Raw genomic sequence first — 12979 nt, 5'->3', positions numbered from 1 at the left:
AGGGCTGGAGGGAGTAGCATTGCACGTGTCATTGCACAGTGTTGCCACATTCATGCATTCCTTTCTCCTTCCGCTCGCTTCCGGCTCGCTTCTTCGTTCCTTCAGACCGCTGTCTTCTGTTGTACACGACTCAGAAGTGAGAGGTTTGGCAACTCCAAGCGACAAGAGCCGGCCATCAGGCTTATCTCCATGGCAACCGCAGTGGACCCGCTGAAGTTTCCATGACAACTATACCCCATACTCCCTTATTCGCACCCAAGCAGGTAGAAAACGGACCTCCCTCTATGAATGCTTCTTTCAGTATTACGACCTTAGTAAACGGTGACGTGCTTGCCAAGTCCATAATGAACACTAAACAGTTGATGCTGCGTGTAATAAGACTATGAAGCGAGTTGCAGGTCAACATTACCTTCGGTCAAATGGCAGTGAACCTAAGAACTACAAATTCAACAAAAAGAGGCCATATGCAATACTCCTGGGATATATAATCGCATCCGGGATTCAAACCGAGGGCCGGTTGATGCCTGTATCAATAGTGAGGGCATTTTGAACATTTCATGTAAGAAAAGAGTTTCATGCGCTGTGCTAGTTCGTTGTTTCTGTGTGTTTCCCATGACTAATATACTATATAGAGCTGTAGAAAATGAATCCTAACATTGAAATAAAGTTTCCGGAACCATGTCCATATGACATACAACATTTTATTTTTCTACTTCTGCAGAATGTGTCCTGAAAGTTTGGCCGACCTTATTGTTGCACCCTATCTATTATTTGACATAATACATGTAGAATACCATAGATCGGTCGTCTTTTGCATATTATGAATGACATAATCTTTCTTTTTATAGCTGTTAAAAATATGCCCTCGATAGAACTTTGCATAGGCTTACTGAAAGTAACAGCCTACTAGATTAGAATGAAGCTGTATTTCTTAATTCTCAACCTCTTCGTACTGTAAACAGCTGTAAACTTTCCAGATGGAATCGTTCGAGGAAACCTCATCGATAAACTGATAAAACTTATCAACAAAAGATAATAAATTGCTGTCCTGTCATATTAAAGTGCAGCATTGTACATTTACAAAGACAGATAACGTTATGACCAGAATAAACATTATTAGGCTAACGAAGAGTAATTTTTACTAAATCAGACATACGAAATAGATTGCTAAATTAATTAGATATTTTAGAATTATTATTATTATTATTATTATTATTATTATTATTATTATTAATACTACAGGTGTGATCACAAGTTTCAGCTTTTGGGTGAATCTTTCAAAGGGTTTTGGACTCGATTTCTGGTCGGTTTCAGCATTTTAACTGCATAAGGTTAATTCCTCAGGCTCGAAGGGTAGGTGGTTGTATTAGTCTTATAATACACCTCCTTCATCTACGAATATATATAACACATCACTATCAATCACCAAAGAAATGTACAATAGTGAATACATCCTTCTGTATAGGTTTGTTATCAGGAAAAGCATCCGACAGAATGTCTAGGCCAAATCCGCACCACGCACCGATCCCAATAAATTGCGAAGATGATGATCTGTTGTCTGTAACCTCGGCGCTAGGTAGGATAGTCGTTATCCCTATGCCCATCCGCCTTTGATCCAAGGAATTAATCTGATACGGAGTGAAACTTCAGACCTCGTGCCTTCCATTGAGTAGAAACCTCGTCTCAAAATGCTTCGACTTCCTCACGAGAAATTGAATCCATACCCTTCCAGTTGAACAGAGCACGATTTCACTGCCTCGGCTAGTTAGCCCATTAAGTTAGACGGATGCATGACCTTGAAAGCATCCCTTAGGTCTGCTTTCTTATATCATGAACGTTTTCATGAAACATTGTCATGTTAGTTGACCATTGTCTCAGAAGATGTATGACAACTATACACGCACGTACAACTTAATGTTTACATTCCCTTCAGTTTCATTGCAAATTCTCACCAACCTAGTTAGTACTGTTGGTTCTCTTTCTTCTTACGAGACTCCAAGGTAGAGACAGAGATGATGAAGAACGTCTCTGTATTACGCTCCACAGATGGTATTAGGAATTTCGTCATGGACGAGTAAGGACGTGCCAAAATCAGGTTAGACATAGTGGGCAGCCTGATAAAAAAAGAAAGCAATGAAAGGACGTCGGTTCGCAAGCGATGGTAAGTCCACGACGCACAGTGGGTAATTTCTAGCATCCAGCCGGCCAAAAATAATATTTTCAACCCTTGTCTTTGGTGCGCATTTTCTGTGAGTCGTGTCTATAAAACTCTTGGGTACAGTAATTAAGAACTGAAAAGTCGCGCTGTCTGGTTATCTAATCTCACCGAAGGCCTAAAGTGGCTCTCCTCCGTTAGGGCATCATATTCTGGCTAGGCGAGCGCGCAGTTATTATGTGAGGGTTCAGTAAAGACGTCAGAACTAAATATTTCTTTAGCTTGCAATGTGATTATATTAGATGAAGGTATATATTTTTATATAGTATGTAGCATTTTCTGAAAATTACTATATTATTGTCCGAAATATGCACTTAAAATTCGGGTACACGGTGTCCAAGCGCTATCTAATTATACAAATTTGAGCTGACTTTCAAAGTGGATTGCCTTTGATTTCCGCAATGAAAGTTTTTGGATGAGTTATCTATACTTTAATGAATAGAAAGCTGTGACTTTTTGCTGCGACCAGGCGCGAACATGAGAGTAATTAATTTTTTTCAGAAGCCATGTACTCTGTAACCCGGAGGTCGGTTTTCGAGCTGTTGAGGAACAGCAGGGAGTATAAGCGGAACGATGATATTGCGAATGTTGTAATTGAACATCTAGGCTTTGAGGATTGTTCCGAGAATATATCCAAGTCAATAAGGAAATCTGTCAGTATTTTGTGTGCTGAAATTCCATCACGCTGGACAAAATATAGTAGAAAAAGGGACAAATTGCTGAAGTACAATAAAAGTTGGTTCGAGCAGAGAATGAGCCTTGCAGGAGTACGTGCATCACAACAATGTCAGGATGAGCCTGCCAGTACTATAACTCATTCCATGTTAGGAAAACAGTATTGCTCTTATGACAACAAGGTTGCCATATCGAACGGCTCCGCTTAGCGCCATCACGGGAAAACGGCGGCACATAAATTTGTGAAATTCAATATGTAAGTTCAAGACAAAAGGTTGAAGAAACTAAGCTACAAATTACTTTTTATGAACTGAAGGGCACGTGGGGTTTACAGGGGCCACATTTGGTTTGTACAGAATCAGAGGTAAACTACGGCACATAAGAAACCTCAGCAGTGAAATTTAAGGCAAACTGCGGGAGAAAATAGACAATATTATGGGCTCGAGGGGCGGGTAGTGTATTTAATTGCATTTAATAAATTTATTCAGACAATAAAAGCTAGAAAACAGACGCAATAAATAAATACTGCAGATGACTACAAAAGATCACAGTATTAATGTTAAAGAAATAAATTACACACGTAGGCTTATCGCATAACTCTCATTCAACACAATACATTTACGGACTGATTTAAAGTCTAAAATACACACGCAATAAATAAATACAGGAGATGACTTCACTACAGAAGTTCAGGGAGAAAACGCGTCTATTGGTTGATATCCGATGCAAAGTGCTGGCGATACCAGTGATGGAAACCGCTAGAAGATTCTTCAGAGAGGCTTCCACTTCTGCGGATATTACTGGAGTAGATATAAATTTAATAAATCATCTACGTGCCATCGTAGAAACTCTTTCGTGTGGGTATGCGATTGATAAAATGACATTTGGCATGTACGCAAAGGAAACTATGCAATTGTACTTACAAAAATATAAATCTTACTACATGCCTGTAACTTTGCGCAAACTCTTGGGTCTTGGAGAGGATGTCATTAGGCACTGTATTATACCTGTTGTACAACTCTCCGAGGAAGCTCAGGAGACCAGGAATAACGAAAGGCACAAATACTGACCTTTTCCATAGGCTGCTTATATCATCGGACCCTTATATTACCAGCTTAGGGAAATCAAGGAGGAGGAAGTTGATTCCGCTTTCACGAGAAGTGCTCAACTTACTGCCTGTGCCTCCTGTATCTGATTCTGCCGAAGGAGATAATGACAGTGACGACAGCGATTCTGATGTAACTGCATCTAATGAATAAATTGTTTGGGAAGTACATGTATTCCTGTATCTATTTTAAACATTCTAAACCGCATGTCCCACTATCAACATCTGTTTAATTTCTTAAAGCTATAACGAAAAATGATTAAAATTACAAAGACTACTAATTCTATTCCTGGCGTAGTAATTTGTTCTTTGTACTTGATTGACCACACAGTTAATTATCTCTAATAATAGCAGTTACACACTAAGTTTTATGTAAATCAGTCCATTAGTTTACGAAATACGATTTTTAGCCGGCTAGATTCCTGAAATTACGCACTGTGCGACGCCGTTGAAGAATGGTTCCACCACCAACCACGGACGTTGTTCACTCGGTTTATTGGTCATCAAGAGGACCGCAGGGACACTGTTTGAACCAACAACGGACTACATATTTAGACAGATATATCACTCCTGCATCACTATTTGCTTCCAGTGTGTTCACGTATTCCAGACAACAAACGATTACGGAAACCAACAAAAGCACTGAGTGGCTCATGCAATTGAGGCGCTGGCCTTCTGACCCCAACTTGGCAGAACGACCCTGGCTCAGTCCGGTGGTATTTTAAGGTGCTCAAATACGTCATTCTCGTGTCGTTCATTTACTGGCACGTAAATGAACTCCTGCGGGACAAAATTCTGGTACTTCGGCGTCTCCGAGAACCGAAAAGTTGTAATTGGACGTAAAGGCAATAACATTATTATTATTATTATTATTATTATTATTATTATTATTATTATTATTATTATTATTATTATTATTATTAACCGTTATATATAAACAACCCGAGATCGTATTTAATATTATAGAATGTGAGTTCGGCATTCAATCAGTCGCCAGTGATCTGCATTTAGGGCTCTCGCCCAGGTGGTGGATTCCCTATCATTTGTGTACATGGTATTTTATTAAATTATTTGAAAGAATTTGGAAATTTATCGAAGATCTCCCGTGGTAAGTTATTCCGATCCTTAATTTCTCTTACTATAAAGGGATATTTACCCCAATTCTTCCTCTTTAATTCAAACTTTGTTTCCATTTTCCGTTAATGTTGAGTAATTTTAAACACTTTATTCAAGCTTATTCGTTACTAATGTCATTTCACGCCATCTCTCCACTGACTGCTCGGAAAATACCGCTTAGCCGAGGAGTTAGTTTCCTTACTCCTATGTCTCCTCAGCCCGAAGTTTGCAAAATTTTCGAAATACTACTCTTGCCGGAAATCATCCAGAACAAATCGCGCTGGTTTCCTTTGGATCTTTTCCTGTTTTCGAATAAAGTAATCCTGGCGAGGGGTCTCGTACACCGGAACCCTACTCTAATTGGGAATAGGCCTAATCATTTTAGAAGAAACAATTACAGATAGCAATATAGGGCTGTTTTGACGGTGAACCTATAATATCGTACAATATCTGGATTTACGGTGGGGAAGGAAAGTAGTTCTGGAGGGATTTTTTTAAAGATTAACATTGAATCAAAAGGTTAAACTGAAGTATTCATAGCAACTGCGATTTCATAATTTCCCTTTCACACCTCCCCCCCCCCCTTCCAACACAACACAACACACACACAATTCAGTTACTTAACAGCTGCAAAATGAGCACTTGCTAGTGTTATTTTGACAATGTATCTCAATAGGGCACACACGCAATCACTCTCTCAGTAAAACATGGACGATAACTAGCTCAGAAAGAAAATGGAAGCCTTTGACATGTGTGTTTACAGAAGAATGCTGAAGGTGAGGTGGATAGATCGATTCACGAAGGAAGAGATCCTGAATGGGATTGGTGAGAGGAGACAGATTTGCCTAAATTTGACGAGAAAAAGGGAGAATGCTAGGATACATATTAAGACACCCAGGACTTGTTCAGTTGGTTTTTGAGGGAAGTGTAGGCGGTAAGAACGGTAGGGGTAGACCGAGGTATGAATATGACAAGCAGGTTAGAGCAGATGTGGGCTGTAAGTCCTAATAGTTACGTAGAAATAAAATAATTAACACAGGAAAGAGTGGCATGGAGAGTTGCATCAAACCAGTCTATGGACTGATGAATCAAACATTAGAATTATTTGCATATTGACTTGAATACTTCAGGAATCTATAACATAGGCAGGCTGGAACGCTAGACAATTCATTACTTTAAAAGTGCTAGCGTGCAAATGTATAGTAATAGTGTAAATACGCAAGAAATTATGCCGAAAAAGATGTACTAGTTACAGTATGTATGATGCACCATGAAGAAAAGATGTTATCTGAAGTTGCTGTCTCAGAATAACTCCTGTTTTGTATTTGTGGGTGTACGAAAGTTTCGCCGAATATTGTCCTGTATTTATGAATGCACATTTGCTTATGATACATAATTTTACCCAGTGTAAATGTTAACAAACTCTTATGTTTACAGCTCAGGACTACTGGACGTCGCTAGGTGCAATGTGGAGCTGACCAGTAGTTTGCAGTGCTTGCAGTTTGCGAAGAAAGAGTCGAACATCGACGTAATCTTCGGTGAGTCTCAAATAATTCTGAAGTAAATGATGAAGAGCTTAAAACATATCTGCTTTCAGAATACCATCGTGGTGAAAGAGTTACAGTTTGATTTCCTCTACCCTGTCAAGTAGAATTAAAATTCTGGTAGGTTGGGAGTTTGGAACGTATTCACGAACCATTGCGAAATTAAACCGATAATTCGAGTGGGTTTCCATAAAGTCACTTGAAGGCAGTTTCGTAGATGGTACTTGCCTACATACAGATAAGCTATACATACAGCTATTTCCCTTCAACTCTAGCTCCAGTTACAATAATTAAAAGTATGTAATAAAAACACATTCTTCTTCTTCTTCTTCTTCTTATTATTATTATTATTTTAGATGGGTCTCCTGCATCCCCCTGCCACAGTGACAGTAGTGGATTCAGCTCGTTGTCCGGTTCCGGCTACTGGGACACTGCGGGCGTGTCAGAGAATATTGCCCAGACGCAGAATTTAGTTTGCAAAGCATTTACTGACCAGGAGCTTCCTCCAGTAAGTAGAAGTTTAAAATTGACCTTCTTTTAAAAAATAAAAATTACCATATTAGTATGATAATTTCTCGCAAAAGATCTTCTGTAACCAAAAGGTGAATCAATTAGGCATGGAACATTTTGTTTGTTTGTTTGTTTGTTTGTTTGTTTGTTTGTTTTTCTTGGCTTAAGTTGTGGATAAGAAGCCTCCACTGTTACAAAACTAAAGTTGACAATTACAAGAAACAATAACATTAAAGTTACTTGGAAGTCAGTTTTAAAACGAATTTATAAAATAGTGATACTTGTGTTGGGAGTATACCTAGCACAATATTCTTTTCTACGTTTCCACTTTGCTCTCAGTCCAGCTTTTGAACGAATGGTCAGCGTAATGTTCTTCATTTTAATTCCCGACCGGATCTGGGATTTCAGCTGCATTAGGTTAATTTATCAGGTTCGCGAATTGGGTGTTCGTAGGGAAATTGGTCTTGTTAGTACACACTACCATTAATCCTAAAAGCGGGCGAAACCTTCCCAATCTTCCTCTGTTATTTCCCACATTATTTTGTAGAATTCATGAATTATTCCGCTTGGTCTTGGAGAATGATGACGCTTCAACGGCGACGTGGACTTACGCTGTGCTTGCGAAAGTGCATCGAGTATTTACGCGGAGGTAATATCTACAACCAAGCTTGGTTCATCCTCTTCGTTCAGCGTTGGTAGACCACGCTGTAGGATTTCAAATCGAATGACACGATATAAAGACTACTAAATTTCTGGCATGTTGTTATCGCGAATGCAAGGTGAATGGTACGTGGACAGACCGCGTAGCCAGTCGCTCAATTAACGAAGTTATGTGGTAATCTCTACCATTGCACTAAAGCTGTAATAGCTATCATATAAATGAAATCAGGGAAGTAACGGAAAGAGATATTTCAATGGGTACACTTCGTAAGGAAGTGAAACAACTTCAAGATGATTTTCAACAAAACAGTTTTATTGGACATTTAAGACTTAGGTTATGGAAGTTTTAATTTATTGAACCAACATTAACAATGAAGTATGTTTTGTCGAACATGCTCAGTACTTCCTTTTCTTTACATTAAATTTAGGTTCTTTCACTTTTCTCTCACAGAGGACTAATTAGAAAGCAATATTATTCACCTAGAATTTCTATGTGAAACACCCCTGATAATAATCTATAATATTAAATACTTCTGTAATTAATAATGTTGAAATGACCTTTTCCAGGTACTTCCTTACCAGGGTAGAGATCTGCTGGACCTTTGGTCTCATCTGAACGGTTCGCACACTTATCTGCAGCCAGCTGTGCTTCCAGCTCGAGATGTTAATTTCTTCCTAAATAATCGTTCTATATACGATCGGCTCACTAACAACGAACGTTTCAGACGAAGTCCACAGGTAAGATCATTTTTTTCTCTGAAGCTAGCAAAACTTAGTCCATACGTAATGGACTATGTTTTCATAAAGAAAATTGATCATTGATCTGTGTATGACAATGGCCAAGCGATCGCGTAAATGGCACAACACTTCACAATGTCTCATTAGAGCGACTATTATTTGATTCCATAAGCCTTTGAGATTCAAACTGAACTATTCATATGTGTCTTCGACAAACTGACTCGGCCTTTGACAAGGGTGCTTGCAGGATCCAACCTCAGCAGTAGTTAGGTTATATTTGGGGTAAATTATCTACAGGGGAAACAGCAAAAAGTTACCGGCATTTTAGCCGGTGCGAAAATGCTTGTTTTGTTCCTGAGTGGTGGGGACAGAGTGTGTGCGTCAGGTAACCCACCAGGCAGAACTCCACTCGTAAAGTTAACATTCATTCCGTACGCTTACCGCTAACCACTCCCGCTGCGCTGGCTGACCACGCACTCTATGCCCGCCACTCGGGAACAAAATACTCATTCGCCCAGTCTACCTGCTGGGCTGAACCAGATACAATTCCGGTAACTTTTCACTGTCGCTCTCAAAAAAAAAAAAAAAAAAAAAAAAAAAAAAAAAAAAAAAATTAAAAATGTATAGGTATTCACTCTAACTAAAGAAAAACCAGTAGACTGTAGTCAGCAGATGTGTTAGGGCCACAGCTGTTGTTTATTCGAAAGGCAGTAGTTTGAATTCCTATACTCTTGCAATAAAGATTTTGAAATTATTATTAAAAATAAGAAAAGAAAGTTCTACAATGATCGCGTTTATTTATTTAAAGCTGAAGTATACGTACTCATATATTTATTTTGATCTTTACTATATGTTTAAAATCACGACGTAGAGTTTCTAATATTCATACATCAGATATCTGTACATATGGCAACAACTTATTTACACTGATTGCTCTTAAAGTAGCCTAATCACTGAAAACGGTAAGCAAATAACTTTTTAGTGGAAGAGATAATTTCAATCTTGATTCTAAATATACTTCGATATCACAGTTTTCCTCAACATAAGCGGGAACCAATTGTCACAGCAGCTTGAAAATTTGTTCTGTAGATAAGGAAGAAAATTTGTATCTAACCCGTCTAAAATACGATTTAAGAATTTTGTGTATCTTCATAATCTGTGTAACGGAGAGAGAGCTATAGTGAGAGTCATTATTCTGAGCATGCAACTAAAACTGAAATCATCTAGACTCCTATTTATAGATATCCGTATTTCAAGGAATTCCTTGCCTATTTAATATTTTCAGTGTTAGGGCGGCAAGCAGAAAACAATTTCAAACGAGGGATTTTTTTTTTTTTTCAAAACGCTCAACTCTACTTCCACGTTCAAAGCAAAACTTCGGATATTTTTAGTTTTTGTTTTGATCTACTGATAAGTGTTAAAGTGCAATAAACATATTTGCGGTAAGAAGTTGCAGTTAGAGGCCCTCAAACTGTAAAATCGCATTTCGCCTTAGTAAATTATCCAGTAACCACCATATGTTCTGAGATGCTGTATTTTCACCTTGCAAAGATGCTTTGTAATGAATATATGCCAGACATTTGTACAATTTGTTAAAGTGGAAATCTCTCTATGGGTGTCCGTGGTAGAAAACATCCCCTGCTACTAAATAGGGAACTATGGACTCGAAACGAGAAGTTTGGGTTGGCCGCCACGGTTTCCCTAGCTGTGTCCGGCATTGGTTCCACTTACTTGTCAGTCTTCTCTTCCCTATCCGACCTCCCCTGGTCAACTCTTGTTAATTTCTGACCCCAGTGGTTTGCGAGGCTTAGTGATTTTTCATTTTCACGCTTTTCTCTGCCGATCGTTTCTTTTGCTGATATCTTCATTCTTTGATGTTCCGGACCTCTTCCTCTGTTCCCTTCTAATAGTGTTAATAGAGGATGATTTTATAGTTGTGATTCCTCTTTAAACGGTAGTTACCGCCAGATGAAAGCTATTTTCTTTCATTTTCGACTTATTAAATATATAACTTCGGAGTTTTCCAGTCCACGACCAGGGCTGAGTTGCTCAGACGGTTGAGGCTGTGCCCTTCTGACCCCAGTTTGGCAGGTTCGATCCTGACTCACTCCGGTGGTATTTGAAGATGCTCAAATACGTCAGCCTCGTGCGAGTAGATTTACTGGCACGTAAAATCACTCCTGCGGGACTAAATTCTGGCACCACAGCGCCTGCAAGAGCCGTAAAATCAGTTGGTGGGACGTAAAATCCAGTAGTATTATTATTATTTATTTTCAGTCCACCGAAACTAACGCAGGATTAATAACACTTGAAAATTAAGAATTCTGTTTTTAATGTGCGTAGAGGCGCGCGGCTGTGAGCTTGCATCCGGGAGATAGTAGGTTTGAATCCCGCTATCAGCAGCCCTGAAGATGGTTTTCCGTGGTTTCCCATTTTCACACCAGGCAAATGCTGGGGCTGTACCTTAATTCAGGCCACGGCCGCTTCCTTCCAACTCCTAGGCCATTCCTATCCCATCGTCGCCATAAGACCTATCTGTGTCGGTGCGACGTAAAACCCCTAGAAAAAAATGTTATTGATGTCATGTTATACTCTTCAGATATTCTATAATATTGATGAAATGACTTTTTTCCAGGTATTTCGTAGTATCCCTCATCTTGCAGTTGTTTCGACAGTCTGAAAAACGTAAAGGCTACATTTTTGTACAATTAGTGTTACTTACCATTATCTTGAATGATCCTAAATGGATATAAAATTTACAAAAATATTATATTACTGTACATGGATAAAGGGCACAAACAGTGAATTTTCCCTTGAAATATTTGAAAAAAGTCACTTTATACATGTCCTGATAAGCATTTGATTTTTTAAATAACTCTCTCTCTAAAATTCTACATGGTGTAATCAAAATGCCATCCAGTAATCCCAGATCGTGATACAAGTGATCAGGACAATTGAAAAGGGGATAGAACCATACATACTCTCGCAATTTTCAACTGAGGATAAAGAAACGTACCTAGCAGGCCTATTTTTTTGCAACCAGAATTTATCACATAGGAATCTCTGCAATCCTTTTGCTTGGTCTCAGTTCAGTTTTAAATTTCTAACAATAAGAGTGAAGGAGGTGTTGGTTGGATTTGTCAAGAATCATGAAGAAATAAGACTTCCGGTTTTTTTTTAGGAATTCTTGCGGTTTATGGCCTTTAGAGACAAAACTAACGCAGGATTAATAAAACTGGAAAGGAAGAATTCTGATATTAATTTAATGTTATATTTTTCGGATATTTTATAATCGATGAAATGGCTTTTTTCGAGGTATTTTCTAGTATCGCTAATCTTGCAGTTGTTTCGACAGTCTGAAAAACGTAAAGGTTACACATTTTCACAATTAGTGTTACTTACCATTATCTTAAATGACCCTAAATGGGTATAAAATTTACAATTTCCACGATATAGCTCTGACTGCAGACGTCGTGCTATTTTAAAGGCATCTCGAGTGATATTTCAGCCACAGACTTCTCCTAAAACGATGTTACTTGCCAGACCTGAATATGGAAGAAAATTTTGATTTCCTATTTTTATATTTTTGTCTCGATCTATGGGAAGCGTGATTAGCTCAAAGGCTTTGCTGCTAGATTTCCACCCGGAAGGCTGCGGTCGAATCGCGATAGATTCTGGGTCGAGGTTTTCATTTCAAGAATTACGAGGCATCAGAAAGGACATCCGGTCATAAATCCGCGGCCAAAACCAAAATGAACCTGAGTGACTCCAGCGACCCCAGAAATAACTGACGAGGGAAACCTGCCAAGTGTAACAACCTGATTAGCTAGAAACTTCGCACACTGAAAGAGGAGTCGAAATAAGCGAACACATCTCCCTGAAGCGTTAATAGCGTTAATATAAGAATTAAGTTACGAAACATTGTAATCCCTCGTAATATGTAACACTAACTGTGAAACCCAGTTATAATTTTACAATCAACATAACGCCCTTGTGTCCGCTAACTCGTCAAGAAACATCCGTGTACAACTAGTAATCGTTAATGTACATAAGTAGATAAACTAAATATAAAACCTAAAAACATCGTGATTTGAACACGTGGTGCAAAAGTGGAAAGTCGCTGCGATAGCCGCTCCGCCATCGCTCTAAAAGGCACGTAAAACACATCGGAATCTTCGACCACCATTTACTTGGTAAAGTTTTTGTGTATACGGATCAGCCAAAACATGTGTTAGCTTATTTCGGCCCCTCTGAGCTAAGTTTCTGGGAAATTGGATTGTTACACTTAACGAGTTCCCCTCGAGATATAAGCTGAGGAATTTTGTCTTGATCTTGCTTACCATGGCCTGTGTGATTAATGGACGGTATTTTCGGTACACTCTGTATATGAGAAGTATTATATTTTTTCTTATGCCT

At 38.7% G+C, this 12979-nt stretch overlaps 1 protein-coding gene across 1 annotated transcript in view; it reads left to right on the top strand.

Annotated features, from left to right (window-relative positions):
- Positions 1-12979, top strand: part of LOC136874771 (uncharacterized) — a 42883-nt gene that overhangs the window by 26010 nt on the left and 3894 nt on the right. The window contains exons 2-4 of the mRNA XM_067148441.2: positions 6549-6649; positions 7012-7163; positions 8393-8563. Of these exons, the coding sequence (XP_067004542.1) occupies positions 6549-6649; positions 7012-7163; positions 8393-8563 (424 nt within the window). The remainder of the gene's footprint in view (positions 1-6548; positions 6650-7011; positions 7164-8392; positions 8564-12979) is intronic.

This window comes from Anabrus simplex, chromosome 5, assembly GCF_040414725.1.
Source record: "Anabrus simplex isolate iqAnaSimp1 chromosome 5, ASM4041472v1, whole genome shotgun sequence".
Classification (NCBI taxonomy): Eukaryota; Metazoa; Arthropoda; class Insecta; order Orthoptera; family Tettigoniidae; genus Anabrus; species Anabrus simplex.
This window is presented reverse-complemented; position numbering and strand designations above follow the sequence as displayed.